General features: G+C 35.1%; 1 protein-coding gene across 2 annotated transcripts in view; it reads left to right on the top strand.

Annotated features, from left to right (window-relative positions):
* The first annotated feature begins 539 nt into the window (after nucleotides 1–539).
* LOC104223642 (uncharacterized) overlaps nucleotides 540–11,302 on the top strand; it is a 48,175-nt gene continuing 37,412 nt past the window's right edge. Inside the window, exons 1-19 of one of the 2 annotated variants that reach the window (XM_070171424.1) lie at nucleotides 540–749; nucleotides 2,418–2,493; nucleotides 3,409–3,489; nucleotides 3,605–3,685; nucleotides 4,388–4,467; nucleotides 4,583–4,637; nucleotides 4,790–4,838; nucleotides 4,910–5,047; nucleotides 5,768–5,849; nucleotides 6,535–6,613; nucleotides 6,704–6,753; nucleotides 6,847–7,041; nucleotides 7,914–7,989; nucleotides 8,501–8,581; nucleotides 8,647–8,727; nucleotides 9,465–9,541; nucleotides 9,663–9,717; nucleotides 9,831–9,879; nucleotides 10,073–10,210. In XM_070171424.1, coding sequence (XP_070027525.1) covers nucleotides 648–749; nucleotides 2,418–2,493; nucleotides 3,409–3,489; nucleotides 3,605–3,685; nucleotides 4,388–4,467; nucleotides 4,583–4,637; nucleotides 4,790–4,838; nucleotides 4,910–5,047; nucleotides 5,768–5,849; nucleotides 6,535–6,613; nucleotides 6,704–6,753; nucleotides 6,847–7,041; nucleotides 7,914–7,989; nucleotides 8,501–8,581; nucleotides 8,647–8,727; nucleotides 9,465–9,541; nucleotides 9,663–9,717; nucleotides 9,831–9,879; nucleotides 10,073–10,210 — 1,625 coding nt within the window. In that variant the 5' untranslated portion in view covers nucleotides 540–647. The remainder of the gene's footprint in view (nucleotides 750–2,417; nucleotides 2,494–3,408; nucleotides 3,490–3,604; nucleotides 3,686–4,387; nucleotides 4,468–4,582; nucleotides 4,638–4,789; nucleotides 4,839–4,909; nucleotides 5,048–5,767; nucleotides 5,850–6,534; nucleotides 6,614–6,703; nucleotides 6,754–6,846; nucleotides 7,042–7,913; nucleotides 7,990–8,500; nucleotides 8,582–8,646; nucleotides 8,728–9,464; nucleotides 9,542–9,662; nucleotides 9,718–9,830; nucleotides 9,880–10,072; nucleotides 10,211–11,302) is intronic. The other variant, XM_009775112.2, reaches the window with a different exon arrangement.

Genomic DNA, 11,302 nt, shown 5'->3' with positions numbered 1-11,302 from the left:
TTCAGGTTTAAATCCTAGCGGGCAAAAATACTAGCTGATTTTTTTCCCTGTCCAAAGCCATAAATAGACTTGACCAATTACATTAAGTGATTTTCTTCATCTGTCTAAATTTTGGTGGATAAACTTACCCGATAATACTAGGTGATTTCCTCCTATTTATTCACGCATTGGTATACATAATTATTCGATAGCACTAGGTCATTTTCTCCCATCTATTCAAGTCTTAGTGAATAGAAATATGCGATAACACTAAGTGATATTTTCTATATGTATAAACCTTAGTAAATAAAATTTATTGGTGATATTCTCTCTTTAGTCCGAAGATAGCAAGTAAACTGATCCAACAATAACTTTTTAAGTATAGAAATTGCTAAAAGGAGTGCAAATAGTTGATTTAATTGTGCATAGTACTGTGACTATTTAAATTAACGTTGGTTTAAAATATTAGTATTAGTATTTCTTCTCCGAACGGGGCCAGGACATCCGCGTATTTATTGTTTCTAAATTAGACCCTGACACAAGCCATCACCTTCTTTATATAAGTATACCAACCCAAACGCATTCCACCCAAAAACTCTATATTTTTTAGGTGTTACTCGCAAAAACATCATAGGTTTCGCAGTTTACTCTGTTTCTCTGCTTCAGTAATGGCTACGCATAGTGTAATTGGGTTCGTCGGCCTGGACGATATCAGCTTGGAATTAGCTACTTCTCTTCTTCGTTCTGGTTACTCTGTCCAGGCATTCGAGGTTTGTTACCATTTCTTTTGTTACTCAGTAGAAAAATTATAATTCAAAAAACGAAATTCCTGTTCTTTTCAATTACTATGATTCCTATAGTTTCTTGATCATGTTGTCATCTTGTCATGTTTCTTGATCATGTTTACTTCTGATTTTTTTTTTTTTTTTTTTTTAAAAAAAAAGGGTTTTCTTCTGATTCCACTTTCTTGATTTTGGATATATCTAGTAATGAGGGTTGGATAAAGTATATTGGACTTTTTTGACTTAGGGAGAAATTGTAATAGTACAGATGATGTACAAGAACTGGTATGAGTAAAAAGATAAGAAAAGTTGGAAGTCAAGAAGTATAGAAATCCAAGTAAATGAGAGTCAAGCTTGAAGTTTAAGAAAGGGATAATGCTGAGGTTAATGTATTTCATCAAGATCATTATTGAATATTCAGGCAATGATTTATCAATATCTTAAATTAAAATTTTAGAATTTTAAATACGGTATTTAGTTTAACGGTTTGAATGATTTCATTTTTTTTCTTTTTCTGGGGGGAGGGAGGAAGGAGGAGGGGGATGCATGTACATTATGCAGTGCCTTCAGGTTTCTAATAGCAATTTTGCATAGGAGGTTTATTTGATGTTGTCACATACATATTTCTCCTAGTTATGACACTAAGGATAATCATGAGTTGTTCTCTGATACTCCCCCCCCCCCCAAAAAAAAAAAAAAAACGATTTCGGCTGTGCTTATGTGCTTACCGTTTGTGACTATGTGGACTGCCCCTGCAGCCATTAGCCTGTAATATATGACATATAAGAGAGAAGCATTCTTGCACAAGAAGCAGATTTTGAACAATGTAGTTTAAGGAAACATATCAAACAGAGTTAAAGTGGATATTACAAATTTGAGAATTTATAAAATTTCAATGCTTAAATTTAACAGTAACTCAACTGTCAGACAAGAAAAGGATATGTTTCCTGCTTACATTATATAGACATTACAAGTACATTGCATAAGATTGTCTTATTCAGTTTGTCTTTCAATTTGATATGCTTCGCCTTTCTCTTCCATCCAGGGAGAAATGGTCGCTCAAAAAATGTTTGAAATTATATAGTTTTACGTTTGAGTTGTTAAATACTTGCTGCATTTCTGTGCTTCATCTATTGTTTTCGTCTAGAGAGAAAACTAACCAAAGATTTTTGACCCTAGGAAACCCCCCCATTATTTTAATGTAATCTCAGAAAGAAATAGCTAGTTCTGATGTAAGAAAAAATGTTTTAAGAAAAGCATTTTCAGTTTTCAATACCTGATAGTGGCCGGTGTAAGTAAAGAATTGCTTTGAATTCTTCTCCAGTTACTATCAGTGTATTTGAAAAGTGGTTTAGTTCCCTGCCAGAACTGTAGATAATTTGTTTTGTCACAGAATTATAGAATGTCTAGATGTTAAATTTTCTTTTTACTTATAAAAAAGGACATGGAACTTTCTTTCTTTGATCTCTAAAGTTGGGGCTAGGATGATTTTGTAGTGGCTCTTCATCATGTGACATATAAAGTATCTATATTAAATCTGAAGGAAAATGGACACCTATGTTCTGTCTACACTCGTGTGCTTTTTTTTTCTACTGAAATCTGCTTAAGATTGGTATTCTCCTTTATGGTATGTGGTTTGATATGTTGTATCAACAGGCAGGCAGTCCTTTGGTTGATAAGTTCTCAAAACTAGGCGGTAAAGTATGTGCCAACTCTATTGAGGCGGGGAAAGGTGAGATCTGAATTCACATTTTCTTTAGGTTTCCTATCCCCAGCTTTCTATTTTAGATTTTTGTTTTAATGTTTGGTTAAATTGTAGTTGTCAGTTGGAATTATGTCCAGAGCATTGATAAACTCCTGAAAACTTGGTTTAGACCAAAGTTTTTCTTATGTGTGATCTGTTCTTGTTTTGCGCCCTACTCTTGTTTTTGTTCTTCCTACTTTAGTTTTCTTCGCAACTGTTTAAACTGCTATCACCATCGTGTACTTAACTCTTGTCTTTATCTGACCTAATATATGATTTATTTCTTTTCTGAACCTCAAATTTAAATGGATTTTCCATCATAAGTCAAATTTATGTTAAGATAATCAAAACTTACCAGAAATGCGGATTTTCCTGCTGATCTTGTCCATACAAATTGTCAGCTTTTGTCTTCCTATACGGAATCTGCCACTTTTCTTGTCTGTTCTGTCTCATATAGCTGGTCTTTCTTTCCCTTTTTCTGATGGAAAGATCTGCTTTGGCGCGCTATTGCTATAACACCATGTTTAGAAGAAAGCAAAGAAGAATGTTGGTAATATAAGGGAAATAGAATATTTTACTGACCTTGAGAGTGAAATATTTCTATTATTAGCATCCCAAAAAAAATTCGACCAATATAATCTCGTATTTTTCCTCTCATGATATCTGAAGACCTAATGAAGGTGATGTTGCCTAGGTTCTCCTTCTGTCTAATAATTCCTTTAAAAATCAATGGCTTGAGGTCATCATTTAAGCAAGCTGCAGTCCCCAGTAAGTATGATGGAGAGAAGCAACAGTCTTTATAGCTTATCTTTCTTGACATTGTATGGTGAAAGTTCTGTACAGTTTCTCCTGGAGTCTTGCTATGTACTGAAATACTATCTGATATTACTCCTCCAATTTCAGGTGTAGCTGCACTAGTCATTTTGCTATCTCATGCTGACCAAATAAATGATTTAATTCTGGGTGACAAGGGTGTTTTAAAAGGTAAATGTCTATGTGCAGAGTATATATCCCAGATTGCTCTCCGATCAGTTTGATGAAGGTGCAATGTCTTTGCCTTTTCTTTCGTTCCTATTAACGTTTTTTTCTTGCTTTACAGGATTAAGCAAAGACACGGTCATCATTTTCCATTCAAATGTGTTACCTTCACAGATCCAGAAGCTGGAGTTGACTCTAAGAGGCAACATCTTGATCTGCCTAATTTTCATATTTCATTGCAGTATTTAGATAAAAAGCGATAAATGTTTCATTTTTGCGACCCCTTTCTTATTGTGTTTCTTGTAGACTATGCAGAATCTTTCTGGCTTCTTGCTATATACTGCTTTATGGTTTGCTCTCTATTGTTCTTGTTCCAATTGAGCTTGACTTGCATTTTACTGCATGTAGTCTCAACAGATTTGATGATTCGTTAGACATATGAGATAAACAATGTAGGACCTGGAGATGAATATATCTGTGCTAAGACATATCAAGCAGAAGAAGATATTTTTGTTGCATGTAACTCTATAAGATGAACTGGCATTAGTGATAAGAATTTGACGTAGATATGATAGTCCACTAGTGCATAAGCTAAGATTTGCAGGGCATTATAATTCATGATTTCTCATGTTTACTCTTTGTGGGTGAAGTATCAAGGTGAACTGGGCACATGCCTATGATTGTTTATGCATGTGACATCTTATGTTTAGTTGAAATGAATTATTTGTTTTCTGAAGTTACATCTATTACATATTTCAAAGTAAAAACTGAGTTGTATATTTTTGCGACAATGATGAAATAGAGGAAGATAGAGATATAGGGATTTACACTTTTATGTAACTGTCTGTAAAAATTCAACAGACTTCTGCTACTCGTGAATCTATTTTTCTTTTGACTAATGTAGATTGTTATGGAACAAACGTCATTGTTGATATATATGTTTCAAGGACAGTATCAGAGGAGGATCTAAATGATAAAACTATGGTAAGACAAAAATCCCTGTGATTCCCACTTCAGAGAAGTTTATTAGAATTTATCTTGTACTTTTATCCTTTGCTGATGCCCGGAATTCTTGTTCTTTCTTTTCAATGATGGTTAGATTGTTTCCTCTGGAAGTTCAGAGTCCATTGCTAGAGCACAGCCCATTCTTTCTGGTGCAGTATATTTGTCTTGCTATTCTGGAATTTTTAGCAGAAAATCACAGTTGAAATCTTTATTTATAAAATCTAAAAACCATAAGAGCAGGAGAGAATTAGTTATTGTCATGTTTCTTTGCTTTACTGAGTCACCTTTTTCCTGTGGACAGCCATGTGCGCAAAGCTATACACCTTTGAGGGCGAACTTGGTGCCGGAAGGTACATTATGTCTATCTGTCTTGCCTACAAACTTTTGGCAATCTATTTATCTGTTACAAATATTCTTGCAGCAAAGCTAAAATGGTGATTGAGCTCCTTGAAGGAATTCATTCTGTTGCTTCGGTGGAGGCCATCTGTCTTGGTGCTCAAGCTGGGATTCATCCATGGATACTTTATGACATAATATCCAATGCTGCTGGAAATTCTTGGTGACTGCATTTTCGTTATCATTTTCATTTTTCTCCCATTTGATAGATAAGCACCTCAGGGATTTTCTGAAGGTGTTTTATGTAATATCTTAAATTAGATAGCTTACTATTCCAGAAAGAATATAACATTACATCTTATACTCAGTTGCTAAAATCTTAATACATTATTTTTTTCCCACTTGGTTTCCACGCACTAGCGCAGCAGGAAAATGTCATGAAAAAAAAAAACGACCTATCCGACCTTCATCATAAGTGCAAGATTAGTTAAGGGAAAAAAAAGACGCTTGAAAGCATTTGTGCTGATTTAAGGGATAGTTAGTTAATACGTCTTAGAGTCTAATTTTTTTGTCCAGGTGCAAAATTATTGCTGCATGCTCATGCTCAATTCTGATCTTAAGTCTATAAAATGATTACAGTTGGGAGTTTGATTAAGTGTTGTCACTTTGAGCAGTTCAGATTGGCATCTTATGCTGAAAGCTAGATAGACCAGGTGTACACATGGTCATGTCATTGGGGTCTGTTTATGTTTTCAACGAGTCACGAGAAGTTAATTGTTTTTGAAAGATTTATTATTCGTCATTTGTAAAAGTCTTGATATTTTAGCTATAATTGACTCGGCTCTGATACTATGCCCTTTCTTTCTCCTGTCCTCAGTTGACCTTACATAACTATTTACACATGCTGTCATGCACTGATTTTCCTAATATTCATATTTTGCAGGGTCTTCAAGAATTCTCTTCCCCAGCTTTTGAGGGGCAACCAAACCAAACATCTATTTCTCAACATTTTCATTCAAAATTTGGTAAGCTTCTTGTGTTGGGTTGCCATAGTTCTTTCTTTTGAGAGATTAACATTACCCTTCAGATTCTGCTGTAAGATGAAATGCTCTTTCTTATCCTCGGTCAATAATATCTTTACGGTTTATAGTAGATTACAGCAGATGATGTGATCTTCAGAAGGAGAAACCTTAATTCTCAAAATGCACATTCTTTCAGAAAGGCACTTCTCAGTGTTGCTTTACCATTAATAGTTTCCCTAAATTATTTACTATCTCTGAGATCGGCTCATTTTGGGCTGGTGAGAAGTTCAAGACTAGAATGCTTGAAAAAAGATTTTTATATCTAGTAACAATTATTTAAAATGATACTTTGGAATGTGAACAAACAAATGGTTAGTTAAAAGGATGTCACATCTGGTTTGGAATAATATGAAGTGATAATTATTCATATTAGTTTGAAGTGTTGGAAGGGAGAAAAAGTTTCCAATAAAGGAAATAGGTCAAACTTTTTAAAACCAGCCAAAAAGGAAATAACATCTAATTTAATGGGTCAAAGGGAATAACTTGAAAAATTCTGCTTGATTTTTCTCTTTTCATGGTGTTGCCACTGTATACAGCTTGAAAAATCTTATTAATTTCTCTTTGTATCGTGGTCTCTTTGACTGCTGCAGAGTTTCTGTTTCCTAATTCTTTTTCTGGTGCACTTCAGGGTAACATACTGGACACGGCGAAAGCACAAAAATTCCCCATTCCACTTTTAACGGTTGCTCATCAGCAACTTATAGCAGGCATAGTACACATTCCTTCATTTTTTAGTTTCGTGGAAGACAATAGTATCATTCAGATGTGATCTCAGTTGCTTTGCATTTTATTTACAGGATCGTCACATCCCCAAGCACAGAGTGATGATGATTCTACATTGCTCAAGGTCAAGTTTGAGTGCATGGGTCAATTTTTAAGGTTTTTCCACTCTAATGTAGCAGGAGCTTTTTTTCTCAGCTACTAACAGGGTGTTCTACAGGTTTGGGAAAGTTTACTTGGGGTAAATCTGGCTGATGCAGTCAATTCTAAAAGTTACAACCCTGAGGAACTGGCCAGTCAAATTACTTCTCAATCTGATACCGTGAAGCGAATTGGTTTCATTGGCCTTGGTGCTATGGGATTTGGCATGGCAACTCAACTGCTGAAATCAAATTTCTGCGTCCTTGGTTTTGATGTAATGCCTTGCATCTTTTATATTTGGTGCTGGACTAGTTCCATGTCAAAATATAATTTTGGAGCAGATATCCCACCTAATTCAATGAATAGCTTTTTCCTTCCACCAACTTTCAAGGAAAATAATACATTTTACATTTAAAGGAGATTTTGAATGTTCTGGAGAGTGAACCTTTTTACATACGCACTACTCAGTCGAAGGCTGAATTCCAGGGAGTCCATCAGAACAATTGTAGATTTCAATTTGGGGTAAAATGTATAAACCTATAAAATATGTGCAGATAAAGCAATGTCACAGTTGAGGATAATGGCTTTTGAGGAACATCTTTTTTCCCTTTGAAAACCTAGAGAAGGTGATTCACTTTTTGGGCGACTCTGATAGGTGAAATTAAGGATAAAGAAAGTGGTGGTGAAACTTGGTAGTATTTTCTTCCACCAACCGGGAAGGGAAAAGCTAACTTTGATGTTCTTTCCCTTCCGTGTCCACTGTTACATCCACAGAGACACTTGGAATGATAGAAGATGGTGGAATAAAACTTTCAATGTTTTTACAATATCTAAGATTTTGTCTGCACTGGTGGCTGTTTGTCTCTGATTCTTTAAAAGAGTTCCCACAAGAAAATGGAGGCTCAAAATGACTTTGCAAGACAGATTTTTGTTGGCCTAATGAAAATATTGGTTTCCTTCATTTTTTATTAACTGACACATTTTGTGCATTTGCCATAATGATAAGCACCTTCACTTACAAACATCTTGAAACGTATCCACTTGCTTACGTGTTGTGTATTGTCCTCTATTAGCTGAAGTTTGCTGTGATTTATTTAAAGCTAATAATTAAGTGAAAGTGATGGTCCTTTTCTCATGAAATTGTAGGTTTATCCACCATCACTCTCTCGATTTGCAGATGCAGGTGGCTTGACTGGAAGTACTCCTGCAGAAGTATCTCAAGGTAAATTAAGATGCTTTTTGAAATGTGCGGTATGCATAACAAACTGACGAGAATCTTCAGGTCTGGTTTTATCTGACAATCTTATCTGTTTGGAAAAGAGCTTTAAGTTCTATTCTTTGTATATTTTCTTAATCTTATTGAAGAGGAGGTTATATGAGTTACTGCCTGGACGAGACTAAGCAAGAACAAGGTTGACTAGCAATCTCGTAAAATCCAAGACCACCCCATCTCCCTGGGATCAAGAAGAAAATGAGAAGGGAGTTGGACTTAGGCTTCTATCATTCTTGGAGTTGGTTAGCGCAACTCAGATAATGCTTTGTTTTCTGCTCAACAAGTCCAGCGTAAAAGTAGTTTACCAACAAGATCATCTGTCTCTAATATTTGATTGAAAGTTGCTTCTTTACTTTTTGACGAGTAGTATGCCTTGCAAAAGTTTGATGCTATGGGTTATATGCTACTTGCTGTTTACTGATCACCTTAAATGTTTGTTTTGCCCCCTTAATTGTTTCAGATGTAGATGTACTCGTAGTAATGGTCACAAATGAACAACAAGCCGAAAGTGTTCTTTATGGTGATCAAGGCGCTGTGTCAGGTAAATGCTATGCTCTCACTTCTGCATCTATGGACTGGACTAACCATCTTTCTTTTTGTTTATAGCCCTTCCATCTGGAGCATCTATTATCCTCTCATCAACAGTTTCTCCATCATTTGTTAGCCAGCTCGAGAAACGCTTGCAGAGTAAGTTTTTCCTTTCAAACTCCATTGAAGTTTGCTTTTCATTTCTGTAATACATTTCCTGGCATTTGCTAGTTCATTCTTTTTGAGGTTCAAGGAGTTTATATATGACTCAGAAAAACAGCTACATTCAAGCCAACGGGACTTTTGTTATGTGTGTGCACCCACACCCACAACCACAACCACATGTTTTTTATTTTTAAGTATAATTTTAGGGATAATATCCTTCCGATAATATGATACTGTTTTTTATTTAGAGTAGACTGCAGTACGAGTTCGATCAATTGGATATACATCTACTTTCCACATGTGACAGCCAATTTCAAGAGAACTAAGTTTAATTTAATGATATGTCGATGCTTCACATGCACTCTCTCGCAATGTTTGTTGTGTCCGTGCGCCTGCGACCACTTGTTTTTTTATTTTTAAGTTTAATTTTGGGGATTATCTTTTCATATAATATGATAGCATTTTTACTTAGAGTAGACTGCAGTGTGAGGCCTATCGATTGGATTCCACATGTAACTGCCAATTTCAAGAGAACTAAGTTTAATTTAATGATCTGATGATGCTTCAGTTGTACTCTCTCGCCAGCTGTAATCAGAGATTATGAAAGCTTCAGTTTTCTCCAGTTTTATGATACATACGGCCTTTTCTTTTATTTCGAGCCTAATCCTCATATCATTCGCATATTAGCAATCCTGTCACTCACAGATGCTTCTCCTTTATCATTCACATAGGTGACCCGAAGAAATTGAAGTTAGTGGATGCTCCTGTTTCTGGTGGGGTTAAAAGGGCCGCTAACGGAACCCTTACGGTGCGGAAATGGAATTTACCTTTCAAAGCTCCGTTTTGGTCATTACTATAAATATTTCAAAAGCATTTATATTTCGCTGAACTTGTGTGGTAACTTACTGAAGCTATAACATCAATGCTAGATAATTGCATCAGGTACAGATGAAGCTCTCACGCACACTGGTTCAGTTCTTTCTGGTAAGAAGTGAAATCTTTTATCTGCTCTTACATTAACTTTGAGTTGTTACTATGAGATTTTCCTTTCAAATGTTTCCATTAAGGTACTGATCCTTGTGTGCTTCACTGAACAGCATTGAATGAGAAGCTTTATGTTATAAAAGGAAGTTGTGGAGCTGCCAGGTAATTTTAATCTGAGTACCATCTTTCTTGGCCTCACTGTATCACTTGATTTCATTGTAGTTAGCTCATTTGGGCATGCAAATACTTCTCCAATCATTTTTCACCTTATCAATGTATTTGTTGCTTCTTGAATGAGTTTATTCTGGAACTAATGCATCAGTTGTTGATTTCATATGTATGCTGGATCCAACAGTGTTATAAAGATGGTCAATCAACTTCTTGCTGGAGTTCATATAGCATCAGCTGCTGAGGCAATGGCGTTTGGTGCTCGATTGGGTCTTAATACAAGACTATTGTTTGATGTCATTGCAAATAGTGGGGGGACATCTTGGTAGGTAACTCATAGCTATCGAAGAAAACATTTTCCTTTTTGTTCAGTTTTTTTTTTTTAAAAATTGTGCAGTGCTCAGATGTTATTTTTTTAACAGCACATGGCGTTAAATTAGTTTATTAAATATGACCCTGAACCTAATTTCTCTAATCTTTTAGCTGTGAACATTATAATGCTTTAATCCTGAATAAAGAAAGCCAGTCCTATAAATAGAGAGATTGGATATTGGGACTCCTTTTATGATTCAGAGTGGCAACTATATTGTCTTCTAATTTAGTTTGGATGAAAAGTCAATTATTATTTTTTAAAAAGGTAGATGTTTCTATGTAATAGTGGTCCTTATGCCTGTGAGTATCATCTTTAGAAGCTCACTCATGATTGCCTTTATCCAACCATGAAAAACTTTTATTCTTCAAGGAATCATCTCAGCATCTTGTGCATGAGTTGTTGTTTTGGTTCTTTGGACATGGTAGAAATAGTTGTTGAATTGTACTTACCACCTCATCTAAAAGTTTAATTAGTTAAAAAGATACTTATCTTCATTTACATCTTTTAACAGATGTGAGACTCAAATTAAGACTTTGCTTGTTCTATACTCTGTTGAAATGTGTGCATCATTTCATCTAAAAATACATTGTTAGAGTGGACACTTCTATTATTGTAATTATTTTTTCATCAATAGTTGATTGATTGATGCCTTAAACAATAGTCTTTTGAGAGATGCTAGGAAATGCTTCGCCACTATTATTTTATTGTAACCTTTTTTATCAGTAAAGTTGGACTTTTTTAAAAAGGAAATTGTAAATATGCATGTCTCAAGTATTCTGTTTATTTTTTTTCCGGAGGGAGGTCAGTGTCTTCTGCGCATAAATTGTGAGAGAGTTTACATATATATTGGATTGTCCCATGGTGCTATGCAGTAAATCATATTGTGTAATTCATCTGTGATTGGAAATGAGACAATGTTAGAAAGATTAACCTCAGCTTTATTTGCTTTATTACCAGCAGACTTGGTTAACTTATATGGTGTCTTCTAATTCTCAAAAATGAGGTTCTGAGCTCCTGTAATGTTCTAGTTCAAACATGATGTAC

Source organism: Nicotiana sylvestris, chromosome 3 (assembly GCF_000393655.2).
Source record: "Nicotiana sylvestris chromosome 3, ASM39365v2, whole genome shotgun sequence".
NCBI classification, from domain to species: domain Eukaryota; kingdom Viridiplantae; phylum Streptophyta; class Magnoliopsida; order Solanales; family Solanaceae; genus Nicotiana; species Nicotiana sylvestris.
This window is presented reverse-complemented; position numbering and strand designations above follow the sequence as displayed.